The sequence below is a fragment of the Brassica napus genome, chromosome A8, assembly GCF_020379485.1.
Source record: "Brassica napus cultivar Da-Ae chromosome A8, Da-Ae, whole genome shotgun sequence".
NCBI lineage: Eukaryota > Viridiplantae > Streptophyta > Magnoliopsida > Brassicales > Brassicaceae > Brassica > Brassica napus.
The window spans coordinates 5516440-5536431 of record NC_063441.1 but is presented as its reverse complement, the minus strand read 5'-3'; the positions used below and the strand labels follow the sequence as shown (position 1 = coordinate 5536431).

At 34.1% G+C, this 19992-nt stretch overlaps 2 protein-coding genes across 3 annotated transcripts; both read left to right on the top strand.

Moving 5' to 3' along the window:
* Positions 1-1084: 1084 nt before the first annotated feature.
* LOC106423617 (cellulose synthase-like protein B6) lies at positions 1085-12587 on the top strand. Of its 2 annotated transcripts, XM_022689809.2 has the most exons (4): positions 1085-1912; positions 7896-8214; positions 9867-9992; positions 10078-12587. In XM_022689809.2, exons 1-4 carry the CDS (start codon positions 1650-1652, stop codon positions 10297-10299), a joined length of 930 nt encoding a protein of 309 aa, XP_022545530.2. In that variant the 5' UTR covers positions 1085-1649; the 3' UTR covers positions 10300-12587. The 2 variants fall into 2 exon arrangements, 1 of the variants encoding a protein (XP_022545530.2); XR_007315357.1 differs by lacking the exon at positions 1085-1912 and having other exon boundaries at positions 4473-8214.
* Positions 12588-13578: 991 nt separating this feature from the next.
* Positions 13579-15602, top strand: LOC111199693 (cellulose synthase-like protein B5). The gene is made up of 4 exons (XM_022689810.2): positions 13579-14049; positions 14184-14362; positions 14479-14826; positions 14936-15602. The coding sequence occupies exons 1-4, from the start codon at positions 13989-13991 to the stop codon at positions 15515-15517; spliced, it is 1170 nt and encodes a 389-aa protein (XP_022545531.2). The 5' UTR covers positions 13579-13988; the 3' UTR covers positions 15518-15602.
* The last annotated feature ends 4390 nt before the right edge of the window (positions 15603-19992 follow it).

Below are 19992 nucleotides of genomic sequence, written 5' to 3'. Positions count from 1 at the left end.
TATGTTTTATTGGTTGTTCTATTCCGGTCTGGCTTCCCAGACCACCTCAAGTTTGAGTAATAGAATAGCCGTTTGCCGTTAAAAAAAAAAAATACTCCTTAGTTTTTAAAGTTAATTACATTTTCATGCCAGAATTTAATTGAATTTCCTATTTTAATGCTTGTCTTTTTCAGTTAGATTAATGTGTTTTTCTTATTCAAATATAACTTAATGTCATTAAATAAACCTACCTATTTTAATGCTTGTCTTTTCCAGTTAAATTAATAAGTTTTCCTTAATCAAATTTAAACTTAATGTCATTAAATGAACCTAAAAATACATCATATTGAACGTAGCTTATTACGGATGAGTACGGCCCAATAATGAACTTGAATTTTATTTTTACGAAAACGTGAATCACTTGACGTATGTAATATTTAAAATATATTAACTACAATATAACAATTGCATATAATCTTCCTATACTTTAGTTTGAAATTATCATGCTCAAGTTTTATATAGTCAACTTACATCATGCATCGATCGATGTACAATATTCAAACCACCTATAGTTTTCGTTTTCCTTATAAGATGTATCAACCAACCAATCATCCTATTGATTTTCTAAGCTTTATAAAAAATAAATCAATAAATACAAACTCAAAATCCAATATCTTCTATTAATCAAAACATAATATCTTCAATGTCGTATCTTTAATGTACCTTTTAAATATAGAAACTGTAACCATAATTACACTAATTATAAGAATAGATTTGATTACAACCAATTGATCTATTACTTCGGTAATTGATTTGCTTGCAGAAGATGAAACAATAAATTTAAAATTTGTAAGAATATAAAGATATAGAGATTCCAATCAATTGCCTATATTTGCGTATGGTTTTCGCATAATAAGCTTCAAATTGAACATTGAAAAAGATAGCGAGATTTTTTTAATCTTTTACCGAAACAGAACTTAAACAAAACGAATAGTTAAAGGTAATTATTTTTTGTTACACTTCCCGGAAAAAAATGGTTAAAACATGGGCTTTCATATTAATTTTATGGACATTTAATAATTATCTTGACGAAAAATAGAGACTATAAATAATTTATTATTAATAAAATTATGAAATTATTTACAATTTGATGACTAATTCATTGCCCTTTTTTATATGTTAAATTTTTCATAAAAGTTTAAAAATCATTGTATTTTCTTTAAACATGTATAACTAATTTATAATCTTTTATGCCATACTAAGTCATAATATAATATTTCTTCATATTTTACATTAATAACCATTATTTTTATATATTGTCTACAATTTTCTAATTACGTCTGTTTGTTCTATTTTTTATATGATATCGAATATTCATCATAAATAGATGGTTTAAGATGCAAAAATTATTTACTTGGTGAATATAATACATCAAATATTACAAATACATCATTTAGTTAAATAAATAACCAAAAACCAAAAATTCATACCTGTGCTGGCGCGCAGGTCAGTATCTAGTTTGATTTAATTGATAAGCTACTGAAATGTACACGATTCTAGCTCATTTCATATATATTTACTAGTGCGTATATGTATATATGATTTGTCAGCACACTAGAACCCATTATTTGATAATGCCTTTCCAAATCTAAACACTGCAATAAAAATCAATGACGGTTTCAAGCTCTTCTTTCCCTCCTCTTTGCGAAAAGATCTCTCACACCAGCTTTTTCTTAAGAGTTGTGGATCTCACCATTTTGGGTCTTCTCTTTTCTCTTCTTTTGTACCGAATCCTACATATGAGAGAGAACGACAATGTTTGGCTCGTCGCTTTCCTCTGTGAATCTGGTTTCACATTCATATGGCTGATTATTACCTGCATAAAATGGAGTCCCGCTGAAGATAAACCCTATCCAAATAGACTTGATGAAAGGTACTATTTCCATTATACACCTAATACAGTAACACATTAAAAAATGTATAAATTGATATTATTGAAAACGCTATTTTAACTAACCAGTCAAAATAATATCATCTTTTATATTTATTAAAAACATTTAGGAATTTAGATTATTATATTTGTAAATATATTGTTAACAAATTATGATAGTAATTTTAAAAATAATATCATTTGAGTTCCTATGATGTAAATTTTAGGAGGCACAAAATCGAATGGAAATCTTCTCTATTAAAAGAGAAGTACTATTTTTATCCACCATAAAAAAGTCACAATAGGTATTTCATTAATAACATAATATAACATAATAATCAATAAGAATATTATAATAAATCAATTTTAACTATAAATTTGAATTTTATTTTTAGTTATAGAAATATCTGTTGAGAAAAATATAACAAAATCTTACTAAGCTTTTTAAATATTTTTTGATTAAATAATGTTTAATTAATTTCGTAATTAATGATATAATTTAAATTAATATTAATTAAATTTTATTATAAAAAAGGTTCTATGCTATTTTTTACAAATTTATAATTATAATCTGCATTATATTAAAATAGAAGTATTATATAAAAATATGAAAAAATATATTAAACTGGTAAATTAACTTATTTAATTTTTTAGAAAAGCTTTCATATAAATAAATTATCATTTACCATTAAACGGGTTAAAATAAGTTAACTACATAATATTTTATACCAAAATAAAGTTATTAACATATGTTGAAATTTTATTTCTACAGCTATATATTTTTCAAAATATCATATGTTGAAGAAGATTCTTAATTTGATTATTTCAAATTATATATTAATTGTACCAAACTTGAAAATGTAATAAAAATTAATAAAAGAGTAAAAGACATAACCAAATCACTATATATTAATAAAATAATAAAAAACCTAAACACTAAGATTTAATAGTTTTATAATACATAACACTAAAATATAAATCATATATTCAAAAATTGTATGATAATGTCAAAGTTTATAAAATGAAAAATACCCGCACAAATGTGCGGGATAAATTCTAGTTACATTTAAAATATAATGCGATTGTAAGGAATATATAAAATGGAAAGACGAAACAGTTGAAAAAATGTTCTCGTAAATAAGACCAAAGATTAAAATAATATCTATTTATGCTCAACTTTAAATCGATTTATTAGTATGACGGGATAACCAAATCGAAAACCTAAAATAAAACCACGATAGACCATTCACACATCATCATTCGAAAAATAATCTCTGCGAACTGAAACTTATTTTGGAGGATTTTGAGGAGTGAAGATTATTTAAAGAGAACCAAGCGCTCGTAGCTTGGTGGTAAAGGAGGTACAGCTGTACTGTCCGCCACCTAGGTTTGAATCTTGGCCACAACGGATTTAACATCCCTTCCGTTGGGGCGCTGGACCTCTTTCGGGGGAATAATTGGGAATGTGGCTGCCCAGATACCAGAGTTATCAAAAAAAAAAAAAAAAAGATTATTTAAAAAGTCTACCATATATAACAGTTGATGCACATGTGCACTTCAGCTGAAATCTTGCAAAAATATCTGAATCTCAACGTAACAAAACTTTCTTCCCAATTATCTTTTTATCGTTAAAATATAGAGAAAATTGCGGTAGATAAAATAACTATTGAAATGACTAGTTTAGTAGTTTCTAGTAGGCGTGGGACGCATCGGGTATCCAGACAATTTTAAAGTATCTGGATCCGGATCCTTATCCGGGGGATCCATAATTTTACTATCCTTATCCGGATCCGGGGTTCTCGGATATCCGGATGTCGGATATCCTTCTAAAAATTATAATATCCGGCGGATATCCGGATCAGGATTTGGATCCTTAAAATAAATAAAAAATAATATTAATATATATAAAATATTAAAAATAATTTAAAAATAAAAATATATATAATGTTTTTAATTATTTCTTTGTATAATATTAGAGAATTTACATAAAATTTATATATACTATTATAAAAATAAAAATATATTAAATAAAATTAATATATACATATATATTACTATTTTTGAAATAGTTATTAATAAAACTCACGGATCCGGATATCCGGACTAAAAAATTAAGATATCAGGATCCGGATCCGGATTCGACCCCTCCGGATATCCGAATTTTTGGATCGGATCCGGATCGAATCTCGGATCGAATCCGGATCTTGGATAAAAGTTCCAGGCCTAGTTTCCAGACAGACAATAAAATCGCTCCCATGCACACTCTCCTAAAAAGGTTCTTATCCACTGGTTTGGTAGAAGCTTTTTCAGTTGACTTTCTTCTTCTTGATACTGCTACCTGACACGTGCTCCAGGAATTTTAAATTGTTACTTCTTTTAGAAGTTTCCGCCGGACAAAAAAAAAATTTTACGCACCGGTTTTTCGGGCCTCAGGCGCCCCCCGCCGTAGATTCGTCGGTTCTACACAAGGCCGGAGGGCCTCCTCCTCTCTCCAGGATGGGCTGAGTCGACTGTTACTCCTCAAACACCATTTACCTCCTCTTAAAACCCTCACTGCTCAAACATTCTCCCCCCCCCCCCACGCTCAGCTACTATGGCTTCTGGAAGATACATCGCCGCAAAGAAAGGAAAACCAGTCGCTACACATGCAGGAGACACGGGGAGGAAACATATCAGGTCCCCTTCGATCGACACCTTGTCCCAGATGAAGGAAAATGCCTTCACCCTCATTGGAAGAGTCACTAACGCAGAAGAACAACCAGTTGGTTCGCTCATCTCCTCTCTCCCAAGAACCTGGCTTCTGAAAGGTAAAATCATGGGATCGGACCTTGGCTTGAACTGCTTCCACTTTAGGTTTGAACTAGAAGAAGATATGCGCAAGGTGCTCGCCAACAGTCCTTACCACTATCATCGCTGGATGGTAGTCTTGCAGCAGTGGGAACCGGTAATATCATCCATCTTCCCTTCCCATATCCCTTTCTGGAACAGACTCCAAGGACTACCACTCCTCTTCTGGCATGAAGAGATGATACGCAACATTGGCCATGAGTTGGGACACTTTGATACGTATCGTATCTCAAAGACAGCAGCAAAAGACAGAGTTTTCATCGATGCCTTTAAACCTCTGATTTTGGACCCCCTCATCGAGTTTGACTCAAGGGAGGAATTGGTTGTGTCTCTGGAGTATGAGGATCTACAATCCCACTGTTCCATATGCTTCAAACTGACGCACTCTGCTAAAGAATGCCCCCTCGCATCATTGCAGCCGGCACACCGCCCTGAAGTTGATACTGTCAATAGTGCCAGAGACCCACAAAGTCGTGAAGAACCAAAGAAATATCCTTTTCAACAGAGAATTGACAGATACGGAAGGCCTTTTGAGAGCAGGATCCCTCCACCGGAAGTAAGGGGACAGCCCCTAAAGAACAAGCTGATACCCTCAAGACCACGACAGGAGGATAGCTCTCCACGCAAATATCGAGGAAGCTTTCAAACTTCATCACGCTACGACTACCTTGGATCTCAGAGGAGACCTGCAGGGGGACGTAAGGAGCGACACTCTCACCTCCAATGGAGGGAAAATGATCGCACGAGGACTTCTCCAAGCCCTAGACTCCAGACAACGAACACTATTGACGCTCGAGGACAACCAGAGCGTGCAGACACAAACAGACAACCGTTGGGAAGGAATTTGGCGATCTGCGACTTCCCACTACAGAGGAGGTTCTCGCAGACTTGCGCGAGGTAACACTCAGATATACAAATGTTGCAGACAAGACAGAGAGCACGGCACGTCGTCAACGGGTTATCTTAGGAGAGAAAGAAAATCTAATGGCAAAAACAGCAGAAGGGATAATAGCAACAGCTACACAAAACCTCACAAAAGATGAACTCCTACCATCACTACCCACAGTTTTCGATAGAATGGAGCCACCAAACATGATCTCACCCCTCCCTCAGTCTTTAATATACTCGAGCTTCCTCCTATGGAGACTTCAGCAGATCTCCCCACCATTCAAGAATCTCATGAACTAGCTGCCACAGCGCTACGCAGTGCAAAAAGAAGAAGGAGAAGAACTGGCCCAGGCCCAAGCCCAAGGCTCCTTCCCGGTTTATGCTCTCGGAAAAAAAATATGGCAATAGTATCTCCTGCAAGACATGGATTTCCCTTTGCGTCTTCAGTCCAACCAAAACAATCTAAGCAACGCTCAGCCATCTCCTCGAGAGGTACCTCTTCTTTGCGTGCAGAGACATCGAGGGCTGCGTCCAGACAACAGGATTTTCACATCCTTCATCATCCTTTTCCTTAGTTGTTTGGAGCTGGAACTGCTGTGGAATAGGGAACCCACAGACAGTCCAGAGGCTCAAAGATCTGAACTCCAAGTGTTCTCCAGACATCATCTTCCTTTCAGAAACAAGAAACTTCGCGACACTGTTCTCTCAGAACTTGAACCTCTTCATCTTGACTCCCACTTCCTGGTGCATCCCTCTCCTACAAATGGAGGAGGCCTTGCTCTTCTCTGGAAACAAGAAATTGACATTCAGATCCTCGAATCAAACCAGCACTTCATAGAATGCGGCTTTCAACAGCACCCTTCGTCTATGGTGCTCCTGAGATACCTAACAGACAAGCTGTATGGAATCAGCTCTCATCAATAGCAGAGACCCGAGACTCTCCCTGGTTCTTGACCGAAGATTTTAACAAAATAATCAACAATGCAGAGAAGTCAGGGGTAGAGAGAGACCTGAAAACTCTTTCAGTGCCTTCAGATCCTTCTTATCGTCGTGCGACCTTTTTGATTTAAAGCATATGGGTAATTTCTTGTCTTGGAGAGGCCAACATCACACTCATATGGTGCATTTTCGTCTGGATCGAGCTATGGCCAATAGCTCCTGGATGGACCTTTTCCCAAATGGATGGTCCCATTATCTCCCTTTTGAAGGCTCCGACCACAGACCTGTCTTATCAACTTTCGACAGCAAAAAGAAAAAACCACAATGAGTTTTTAGATATGATTGGCGCTTACGAGATAATGAAGAAGTCATAGAAATCATTGATAGAACATGGAATGAGTATCCAAACCTTACGGTGGCTCATAGGATTAACAACTGCAGAGGCGCAATAGCTGCTTGGAGCAGGCTAAATTACGTTAACAGCCAAAAAGAGATTGTGGAGCTGAGGAAAAAGCTGGACGAGGCAATGACGAACCCAATAGCAGATGACCTCCTAATCTCAGCCACTAACCAGGAGCTACTTCAAGCATACAAAAGGGAGGAGGAGTTCTGGAAACAGCGCAGTCGCCAGTTATGGCTCACACTTGGAGACAAAAACACCGGGTTCTTTCACGCTTCTAAAAAAAATCAGGTGTGCCCGTAACAAACTCACAACTATTGAAGACTCAACTGGTACCCCTGTCTTCGAGGATGATCAGATAGTTGAAGTAATCTCGAATTATTTCCAACATATCTTCAATTCATTATCCCCATCAGCGACTGAAGTTGTGAGCAGACTCTACCGCAAGCGGTGTCCCAAATCCAAAAAAATCTCTTAGAATTTTTTTGGAGAGTCATAGTTCCTCCGCACCGACGGAGAATCGAACCTTCGACTTTTGGGAGTCGTCTGTGAGAAGGAAGACCACTGAGATGCAAGTCATTCTCGTATATACATATTTATATGTATGAGTTTATACAAATTTATGTGCAATAATAAATTATCAAAGTGTCAAAATTTATTATTTGATTAGTAACTTATATACTAACAGGCGCATATCAAGATTGGGGGTAAATATTATCTTGTTTGTTAAATTATTGAGCAATTATTTCTGGGGATTATTTTTCGTGAAAATCAATATTCTCTTTAAAGTTGTATCACCCTAACAGACTAACTAGCTATGATTTAGCTCTTAGTTTTTCTATCGAGAAAAAGTATTCATGTATGTATTGTCTTTCTATTTATTTTAACAGGCCTACCAATTCTTAATTTCAGGATTTGTGACCTTCCTTCGGTAGATATGTTCGTGCCCACTGCCAATCCTGTTAGAGAACCGCCAATAATTGTTGCGAACACCGTGCTTTCGCTGCTAGCTTTGAATTATCCAGCGAATAAGCTAGCATGTTATGTGTCGGACGATGGATGTTCACCTCTCACTTACTTCTCTCTCAAGGAAACTTCTAAGTTCGCCAAGATTTGGGTTCCCTTCTGCAAGAAATACAACGTTAGAGTTAGAGCTCCTTTTAGATATTTCTTAAACCCTTTGGTCGCAGCATACGATTCAGAGTTCAGGAAAGACTGGAAAATGACGAAGGTAATGAGTGTGGTTGTTTTAGTTCGCATATGAGTTTGTTTTAAAACAAAAAAGGAGAATTAAATCGGACCGGGAATTTGACCGGTCTAGCCGGAACCATTTTTTTTGCCGATATATTGGGTTAAAAATTGGATGTTACTTGACAGCTAAACAAACACATAAAGACACCAGAAAATCTATAAGTTGCTTTTGAATCTCAAAAAATGTGAAACCCGGTTCGAAAGTTTGTCAAAATTCTGTACTTACGTTTTGTAATATTTTTTTTTCTATATCCAAATTTACACGTTCACATGAAAATAAAAAGTAACTATATCTTTATAATATTATTTCAGAAGTTAGTTTTTTACGTATAGCGCTCACATCGATTACAGATGTATCCTTAATAGATTAAAATATTACATCTAATTTAATTACCTGTTTTAAAAAATTCATTTTTTATTTATCTGTTTCTGTTAATTAGATTTTAATTTATTTCTTTTTTAATTTTTTTGTTAAAAAAACGATATCTATAATATCATTTGAGAAGTCAGTTTCCTATTTGGTTATCAAAAAAAAATTCAGTTTTCTATGTGTTGTGCTCACATTAATTATTACGATGGTTGATTACAGATGTATCTTTAATGAATTAAAAATATTACATCTAATCTAACATATATAATAAAAAGATTAGATGTTAATTTATTTTAAGTTATTAATTTTTTACCATTAACATATATAATAAAAAGAAAATAATTATAAATTTTAGAAGGGAAGTGAACAATAAATAATCATAATATTAAAAATATATTATTAAAATATACTTATACATCTAAGATGAAAAGCTAAGCTAATACATTAAATAAAATCAATATCGTTCGGTTCAGTAAAAAGAAATTATACTTTAATCTGATGAAATATATGTAGCTCAAAATTAGTAACTGAAATAATCCAATTTCTTATATCCAAAATCAAAGGTCTAATTAAGAAAATTGTTACAAAAATAATCTTGATATGAAGAAAAATATTATCAAAATATACTCAATATACACACGAAAATGGACTAATCCATTTTGTATATCCAAATCAAAGGTCTAACTAAAATAAAACATATTATTTTACAAGAAAAAATATTTATTTTATACATATAAATTACAGGGATACCTAACAAAATATTACTAAATAAAAATAATAAAATAAATAATTTTTACAATTTGTTTCTTTTGTAAACTATATATGCATGAGATTTCAAAATGTTATCTTTATGTAATTTTAATAGATTAACACTTTAGTTTATTTTGTCTATATGATTCTATGAAAATATGTTTTAGATAATCTTAATAAATTACATCAAATTTAATCAAAATTTTAATCTATTTAAAACAAAAAAATATCATGGTTGAATTTAAAGAGATTGATGACTAAATCGACTAGTTAAATATACAAAACCATATATCTAATCAAAACAACATACTATAATTAATATAAATTATATATAATAATTATAAATTATAAATTATTTAAATTAAAAATAAAATTAAAAATTAATTATTATAAATAATTATATCCGTGCATGAGCACATGCAAATCACCAAGTTATAGTATATTAGTGCTATCCGTATGACGTTTTAATGTTTTGTTAATGTCTTTCTATGTTTTTTGTAATGAATATTAAGAGGGAGTACGAGAAGTTAAGGCGGAAAGTTGAAGATTCCACCGGAGACTCCTTCTTGTTGGACGGGGACGATGAATTGGAAACCTTCTCAAACGCAAAACCAAATAATCATTCAACTATAGTTAAGGTATAATACATAATTACATATATTAAAGAAATTTAGTTACGTTAGCTTACTATATCCAAATCTTGTTTTATGTGTGTATCTGAAGGTCGTATGGGAGAATAAGGGAGGTGTAGGAGACGAGAAAGAAGTCCCTCATCTTGTATACATATCAAGGGAGAAAAGACCGGATTACGTTCATCACTACAAATCTGGAGCCATGAACTTTCTGGTTATTGATTTTTCTAACACATCTATTTTTCCTTCTTTTAGTTTTAAAGTACCCAAGTATTTTTTTTCTTCAAACGACTATCTTATTACTCACATTTGAGGTGACCTGAAAAACTAAACTGGAACAAAATAACCAAGGTAGTACAGGTCCGGATCTTGCTATCTTAACTAATGAATCAAACAATATATTTTCCATACTAGGAATATAAGTAATAACTCAATGAATATATTCTTAATCTTCACCATCTCCTTCATTCAGTAGAAAAGTTAGGTCATGCTCCTTGATCTTCTTAAATCATCAAGACTAGATCCTTACAATAGGTGTCAAAAGCCTGACACGTGATATCTGTACCATGCACTCCATTTCCCATGAAAGGACCTCGAGCTCCGAGTGAAGTGGTGAGATTCTTCTACGTTGGTTTCTTGCTCCCAATAGTTGAGTTTCTCCTCTAGAGTTTCTTCATGTCCATCCATAACCACTGAAGAGTGTGTCATGTGTCCATGAACCATCTATCATACATCTCTCAAAGATTAATACATATACATGATGTTGTATTTCTGTTGGTGGTTCTTCCTGTTTCTGATTAGCTTCAAACCAAGCATGACACTATGACTCAGCGTGTCGGACAGTTTCCAATGAGTCCATATCTGTCCCTCTGAATAACTTTTCATTTCTCGCTTTCAAAATGTACCAAATAATCCAAAGATATAGATCTCTATCCAGTTCAGGATCTGAATAACTTAAAACTTAAACTTAAAACTCATGTCTATCCCTCTGAATAACTTTTCATTTCTCGCTTTCAAAATATACCAAATAATCCAAGGATATAGATCTCTATCCAGTTCAGGATCTTCGGAATCATTTTTCGCCAGAATAGATAGTCTATATTTGTGTATTGGCTTGCATTGGGAAACACCAATGGTGGAGTTGCTGCTAAGACCCATGTCTGTAAGACTGGTGGGCATTCAAAGATGGCATGATTAAATTCAAAGTACAAAGTTATGTTCGACATGTGACCATTACAAAGATAGTTGAGAAAAAACATTAGTTTTCATCAAGCATGAAATAGATATATATGACTTTGATTCATTTGTATTTCAATTTTACTTTAAGTTTGATATCACTTTTTAAATTTACATTTAAAAGATAAAAAATCATAAATACCTTAAATTTATGATAAAAAGAACTTTTCTAAATTATTTTTACCACAAGTTTAATAACGCTTTTCGGCCACGTTTTCTCCCGCCTCCGGATAAAATTAAAAATTTGTACTAAAAAAGATCTTTATATATTTCAAGATACTAACTTAGATTTCAACTACAAAGACCTATAAATGGGTTGACTAAACCCTAAAAGAAGGGATCGATTATTGTTCACTTTCGACTATAGAAATGCATACAGCTAGAACTATGGTTTCCAAACAAATACATGGTACTCATGCTCTAGTGATCAATAAAACTCGACCCGTTAAATTTCATGAAGAATCTTCCCGAACTATTTTTCTTTCAAAATTAAACTTAAAACTGAATCACCTTTAGATTAGCTTAACCTCACTTGGCCTTCCATACCATGCTATCTGGTTATTCTCTCGACATCACTTGCAGTCCTTCCATTCTAGTGTTTCACAATCGTTTCCAATATTGAAGAAGCAATTTCTCGACCAATGCAATTGATAAACTGACCGATTCAATGTGTACTCCAGAACCAATACTTTCTGAAGCCCTTTGTCCTTTGGACTTTGAATTCTCATTCTCGAACACTTCCATTTCTATTTTTGGCTTCCCGGTGCTTCTTGAATTTTCTAAAATTTTTAATCCCCTTCTGGACATTCTACTTCATGCAGTATTTCCTTGTGCCAAACTAATTCTAATTCTTTATCCATATTTATTCACCCATTAGAATCATGATTGCTCATCAAAACCGTTTTGGATCGAATTTCCTTATTCGTCCATCCATTGCCAATTTCGTGGCCATACCTCGACCATTTTCTCTTTGACCATTTCTTTGTCTTTGTTTACGTCCTTATTATTATCGAGGGTTATTACATTCTCAATAGAGAATCTCCTACCGTATTTCCTTACAGTTCATTCCCATATAATCAGGGATGTCCGTCTCACCCCATCCACAAACTTTCTGTAAATGTATGATTCCGGTCTACCGTAAGGCACATGTTATCTTCCGAATTCACTCATGAAATTAAAAGATAAAGGGAATTTTGGAGATAATTAAAAGATATTTTTAAGATAACAACACAGAATGTATATGAATTATCTTCTTATTTTTAAATATATTATTTAGATTTTGGATAGTTCTTGTTATTATTTTTAATTTTAATTACTGATCTAATACAAAGAATTTAAATCCATTTGTAGTTTTATAGGTAATTTATATATTTTACTCATTAAAGGTATCAACGATATTAATCACTCTAAATTTTAACGTGATAGCTCGAATGCGAAAAATCACTTTTCAAACAATATTATAGATTTGAAAATTTAATCTATTTAATTTATCTTAAGTAAATAAACACAAAACTAAATTTATTAAAACACACACACACACACACAAAACTATATATATATATATATATATATATATATATATTTGCGTTTCACAATAAATATTTGAGTTGAACGATGGTATGATTCATTACATTAAATAATAATTTGAAAATTTATCTATTTAATTGATCTTAAGTGAATAAGAAAAACACTAAATTTATTAAACATATATATATATATACACATATATTTAAAATAAATATAGTCTATTTTGTTAAAAAGTTACTTTAATTTTTGGATATTAATTAAATTTGAAATAAAAATATCAGTTTTAAATTAATTTTCAGTGAATGGAGTAGAAAATCTCATATTTCCATATTATTTTTTTTTTTTGATTTTTTCCGTCAAAAGACTATTATATTGCTCAACCTTGAGGTAGTCTGGAAAATCAGATAGCAACAGAACAACCAATGTAATTTAGATCCCTATGAAAAGATCGCATTATCTTAGTTACGATCCATTTTATTATTTCTTTTTGATAAATAGACAATTTATAATATATATATATATATATATATATATATATATATATATATATATATATATATATATATATATATATATATATATATGTGCGTAGTATTATACAGGGACAGCGACTATACATCTTCGTATTTTCATAGTAATTTTTGAAATGAAATGGAGTCACTATATTGGATACATAATGATGATTGTTTTAAAACTTATATTTGATTGAAATATTATTTATCCGCCTATGAATCCAGTTACTTTGATCCCGCATTTGTTAGAGTATAACAATTAAATTTGATTGATTAAACAACTATCAATGTCTTAAATCTTTTTTTGTTACGATAGTAAACAATGTGATGATTCATGAATTTGAACAGTTAAGAGTATCAGGATTGATGACAAATGCACCATACATGTTGAATGTAGACTGCGACATGTATGCCAATGAAGCAGATGTGGTGCGACAAGCAATGTGTGTATTTTTACAAAAGTCAAAGAGTCCAGACCGTTGTGCTTTTGTTCAGTTCCCTCAAGAGTTCTATGATTCTAACTCCGACGAACTAGCCGTCGTACAATCAGTAGGATTTGTCCTTTTGGCTTTCATTTATATTTTTGGTCAATTCAGTGTACTTTATCGACTACTAATTAATCTTTTTTTGTTATTTTTCTTGTTGAAATTAGTATTTGGGAAGAGGTGTTGCAGGAATCCAAGGACCGCTATATTGTGGCTCAGGATGCTTCCATACTAGAAGAGTTATGTACGGTTTATCTCCAGATAATTTGGAAAATAACGGAGATCTTTCGTCGTCTGCTACAAGTACGTATTTTCATCATCCTAACATTCATACTTATATCAAACATTCACTTCAACATAGTTTTGTTATTCTACTACTTATATTCAGTAGTCATATTCTTATTGTTAATTTCTTCTATTGTTATTCCATTAAGTAGAGTTTTTGGATGAGGATAGTTTAGCGAGGAAATTTGGGAGTTCTAAAGAGTTGGTCATATCGATTGTGGAAGCATTACAAGGAAAATCAAATCCCAAAACTAGCCTTACAGACTTCATAGAAGCGGCTCAAATGGTGGGGCATTGTCACTACGAGCACCAAACCAATTGGGGGAAAACTGTAATTTCCTTCTCAATTTAATAACTATATTCAAAAATTAAACTTCTTTTAGAAACGCGATGGTTGTATCATTACGCATAACAATGCATTTTGATTTTTGAATATAAAACATGCAGCTCGGTTGTTTATACGATTCTGTGGCGGAAGATATGAACACAAGTATTGGAATCCATTTGAGAGGATGGAGTAGCTCATACATTTGTCCGGATCCACCTGCGTTTCTTGGATCTACGCCGTCGGTGGGATTTGAGGCGATAGTACAGCAGCGGCGATGGGGGACGGGAGCGATCGAAGTCCTTTTTAACAAGCAAAGTCCGTTAAGAGGAATGTTTAGCAGCAAAATAAGATTCCGACAACGATTAGCTTATCTTTGGGTTCTAATGTGTCTAAGGTCAATCCCTGAGCTATTTTATTGTCTCTTGCCTGCGTATTGCCTGCTTCGCAACACGGCCTTATATCCCAAGGTGCTTTTCTCTCTATCTCTTATCATGGTTTTGTATAATTTCACTTAGTTAACAAAATATAAAATTTATAACATTTTTAATTTTTAATTTTTTTTGTGACTGAATTTAGGGACCTTGTCTAGCCATAACTGTCACAATTGTGGCGATGCACTGCCTCTATACTCTATGGCAATTTACCAACAATGGTTTTTCAGTACGATCGTGGTATGTCTCCCAGTCACTTTGGAGGATTCTAGCCACTTGTGGTTGGTTATTTAGCATCCATGATATCCTACTTAAACTTCTTGGAATCTCGAATGTCGGGTTCGTAGTTGCTAAAAAGACTACCCCAAAGACCATGCCAATATCCGGGTATGAACCAATCCAAAGACAAGATGATGGTCCAAACTCATGCTACGTACATAAATTTGAGTTTGATAACTCGTGTCATTTCGTTCCTGGCACATTTATTATGTTGGTGAATATGGCCGCTCTAGCCAGTAACTTTGTGGGTCTACAGCGGTCAAGTTGTCATCATGAAGGAGGTCGTTCGGGTTTGGCAGAGAATTGTGCATGTATTCTGGTGATTTTGCTGTTCCTGCCATTTCTAAAGGGTTTATTTGCGAAGGGAAAATATGGCATCCCGTTGTCTACCCTTTCCAAAGCTGCCCTTTTAGCAATGATATTTGTTGTTTTTGCTGTGGGATATTAGTTAGCTATATGGTATATTATGCAAATAAGCTAACTTTATCATGACATTTTCTCAGTTTATAATTAATGATGTTTATTCTCTATTATTATAGAACTGGCATCTTCCTGTCTATAAACTTTTAATTTTCGTGTTGCAGTTGACAAATTCTTCACTTCATTCTAGCCAATGGCAAAGCTGAGGGCTATTCCTTAATTTCTTAGACATGGCCTAATACTTTGAATACATTCCAATATGCTCCCAATGCTTGAATTGAGTCTGTTTGGAGCATGTGTGTTTAGGTTTTGGGTTCTTTCTTTAATTGGAGATATGATGTTAATTACATGATTCAACATTAGGGCATCAGCATTGCTAGATTTGCAATTGCATATCTTAGTATTAGTTTAATAATATAATTAGATTAAGAGATTTTGGTAAGATACATGAGTAAAAGTAGAGATTATTGGTAGATGTTTTGGTAGGTTCTTAGCAAAATATTAAAATTTTTTTTTTTGATAATTGTTTGGTAGGATTTTATAATAAAACATATAACATTAAACATAAGAACATTACAAAGTTGAAAAAAAATTACAAAGTTAGAAAAAATTACAAAAACATAAAAGCATCATTTTGATTTGATAGATTGAAACTTAAACCCACCGATTTTAATTTTAAGACCCAAATTTATTCCATATATGTTCGATCAAATCATGTTTCAATTGTTGATGGACTGGTCTACCCCGAACTCTTGCTCGACGATCAAGTGAACAGGAGGGATCAGCTGGTGTCCACTTCTTTCTCTCCTTATTAGAGCCCACTGGTGTCTCGGTTTCTTGTGAACTAAAAGGAGGGATCTCTGATGACTGTTGTGATTCTCCAAAGTGGACACCCGCTTGATAACTTTCATAACGAAAGTTCTGACTGTTAAGGAGGCCGACTAAACTAGGGGACTGACCATATGGATTCAATGGATTCAATGGATTCTTTGAATCCATAACGATTACAACAAAAGAGATTATATAAGAGAGACCCGATAGAAACCGGAGACTAGTTTGATTTCGAAAACAAGAGTGAAAGAAGGTGGTTGTTAAATAGTTGAGAAAGTTAAGGGCAGTGAGTAATGACCTAACCATAAACTACCAGAGTCTAATCATCAGTTACTACACTCATAGCAACCAAAAAAGCAATCAAGTAACTAAATTATATAGCCAAATTATATACTACACACATTGCGGTTTGAAACAAACAAGATCCTGCCATATAGCCACAAACAAGCAGATTATACTTGTCTAGACTACAACCAAACAAACTAAAACACCAAACCAATTTTAAATCGCGAACCATAGTAACGAAACCTTTAACCATCTCACTTAAACTTTTCCTCATTAAATTCCTCCTAACAGTTCACTCAACTACAAAGCATTCAAGTTCCTCTTACAGCATTCAAGTAATAACTCTTCACACAACTACAAAGCTATACCCGAATAACACTTCACACAACTACACCTATGTAAGCAGTAACAAGAACAGAAACATTCATTTCCTACTCGCAACTACAGAAACTTCACTCATCCTATACGAAGGCAACTACAATTTTATCAAACCTATCTACCTAAGCCTAAACCAAAACAATCTCACTTTCAAGAACTAACTATAACAATATCATTTTCAAGAGTTTAAACATTTAAAGAGTTCACAAACCCGGGTAAAATAGGAGCAACTTGAACATTAACAAGCGATTCCGAACATAGCTAACCCATTCATCACATTTTTTTTAATTATCTAACAGAAACCAAACCCTAATTCACTAAACAATCAAGGGAATAAATCTATCCATTCGAATTTTCCATTTTTATTTCCAAAAAAAAATCAGTTTCGGATAAATAAGAGCCATGCACGAACCAAACAATCACCAACAGCGAAGATATAATCAAAAGTAAATCGAGGGCTGAGGAACAGATACCTTGTTAAGATTGGAAGAGTTGGAGGAGAGGATGATTTAGAATTTGAAGGTGACGGAAGAGATCGCTCGAAAGAGGAGAGATCGCAATTGAGAAGAGGCTTAGAGGAGACGATGTCGGCAACAACAACACCGAATCGTCGTCGACGCTTCCGATTTGGTGCCTTCGGCGTCGAGAGAGATCGAGAAAAGAAAGAAATGAGACGAACGAGAGAGAGAGAGAAAGAGAGAGAGACACACCTGTTTCCGTGTTTGCAAACCCTCCACTTGCGACACGTGCCCCTGAAAGACGAGCCAAATAACTTCTTAACTTAGAAGTTTTTCCAAACATATCCAGCCTTTTTGATTTAAATTTCGACCCAAATTTACTAAGAAGTGGGCTTAAGAAGTCCCAATGCTGATGCCCTTATGTGCTTTGTTTAGTGAGATAAATAGTTGTTAGTTGGATATATAGACGTAGTGCCATATGCTCGATGTATACATTGTGGTAGATGATACATCCAGCTAGCTTGAGGCGATATCTTGAGTCGTAGTCTAGAGGTTGATAATTCTTCTCTGAGCGGTTAGTGGGGGAATTAGTCCCATACATGAATCCTCCATCATGAATATCTCTATTGAGGGTGTGCGAGCACTTACCTCGTAAATAGGATACTTGCTTGTTCTTTGGGATCTATTAGGTGATGAGTTCGTTTTATGTTAGGTTAATTTTTATATTTGAAGTGCTATGCTCGAGTCTATGGACTTCGGGTTTAATATTTCATACCTTACTGAATGACTCGCTAATCTCTATTTCCCATTTCAGGTGTGATAGACGAGTTGATGATTATTTGGATGGATTGGTGTTATTGGACAGTTTTTTCATTTATTGATTAATATGAATCTTAAAATTTTTATGGATTGTGAGTTGTGAAAGTAGAAAAAATAATAAAAATAAATGAGATACTTTCATAGTGCAAAGTGTCACGAAATAAGGACTCATGCACTCATATGTCGTCTTAGCCATCCTTTTTGGTTGGTGGGAACTCTTTGCCTCCGAAAGTTCTTATCCTTTCAGTCAGAAAGAAGAACAAGCAGATTAAGGGAGCAACCGCTCCATAACCAATGAACTGCGCAAGAGTAGGGGTGGAAAACCAGAATGGTTGCGAAATTAAAACCACCAGTGGCACTCAGAACGATCATGTATTACCTCCTTCGTCACATCACCATATCAGTCTTCAAAAAAAAAAAAAAAAACGAGAATAATGTGATGGAGAAGGGGAAGGAAAAAAAAAACATGGAGCCACTGGAAAGGTCGAGCAAGAAGTTGGTACCAAGTATTAAAGAGTATGTAGAGGAAAGTGGAAAGCAGAACAATCAGTCGCCTGTTCCGTCATCAGAACAGTCGTACCAGATATAGCAAAAACGAGTAGAGGCTGTGGACATCAATGAATCTATCCTCTCTTGCCATTTTGTGCGATATCCTGCATCCTCTTCAATGAAATGGTAGCCCCTAAACACTTTTAACTCCACCATTAAATAGTCTGTTTCACGCCTAGACCGTCTACCCTAAATGATGCCTGTGATGAGAAGCTCACACTACTCTTAAATGAATGTAGGGAGTTTTATCTCGATAGTGTTGCTTTTTCAGGTTTGATATGAAGAGTATGGAGCCGATTTTTGAACAGCAGTCAGTGGGGTTCCGGTAAGGGTGTGTTGTCCTAATTTTACTGCTTGTATGGTTCAGAGATTCGTGGTTAAAGTATGGTTGCTGAGAATAGGAGAATTCCCACACTTTCAAACCTTTCTCCCTGTTCTTGATACTTGACATTGTTTGAGAACAAACAAGGATCTAAGTCTGGGGGAATTGATATATGGTGTTTTATACATCTTGTATATATGCTTTTCAATTGGTTTTCAAGTCTTTATCGAGTCTTCCTAGTCTTTTTCGAGTCAATACAGGTCTGGAGTTGCATTGGATGGGAGATTGACCAGCTGGAACAAAAGAGGCAGCAAACAGTGCAATTTGACGATTTTCACGCAGAACAGTCTTGATGACTGTTCCGGATAGCGGAGCAACCCCAATGACTGTTCTGGCTGCCTGTTCCAGCGGCAGAGATTTGTAAGGAAACTACAACCTATTTCGGGATTTACCATAATCTCTCTATTTTCTCTCCCAGCCGCCTGTGGCTTTGATATATCTTCTTTTTCTGTTTTTTTCCTTATCATACTACGCTGTTTTGGAGACAAGGAACTAGACTTGAGCTTTTAGAGATTTGTGATTTGATACTTGTTAAAAGGGAGAAGGCTCCATCTCTCTCACCATAGAGAAGAACCCCCTGAACCCTTATTCTATTTTATCTACACATGTTTTATTCAGTCTCTGTCTCTTTGTGTTCTTGTTTCATGGCTGAGTAGTCAGCTTGCTTAGTCTAGGGTGTTAGGGTGTTAGATCCGTGAGTTAAACATAGATAAGTGAAACCATTGATTGTCTTCATTCATAACTGTTCTTAATGCTTGCATTAAACTGGCCGCGTAATGTTAGATCCTAGGTTTAACCTGT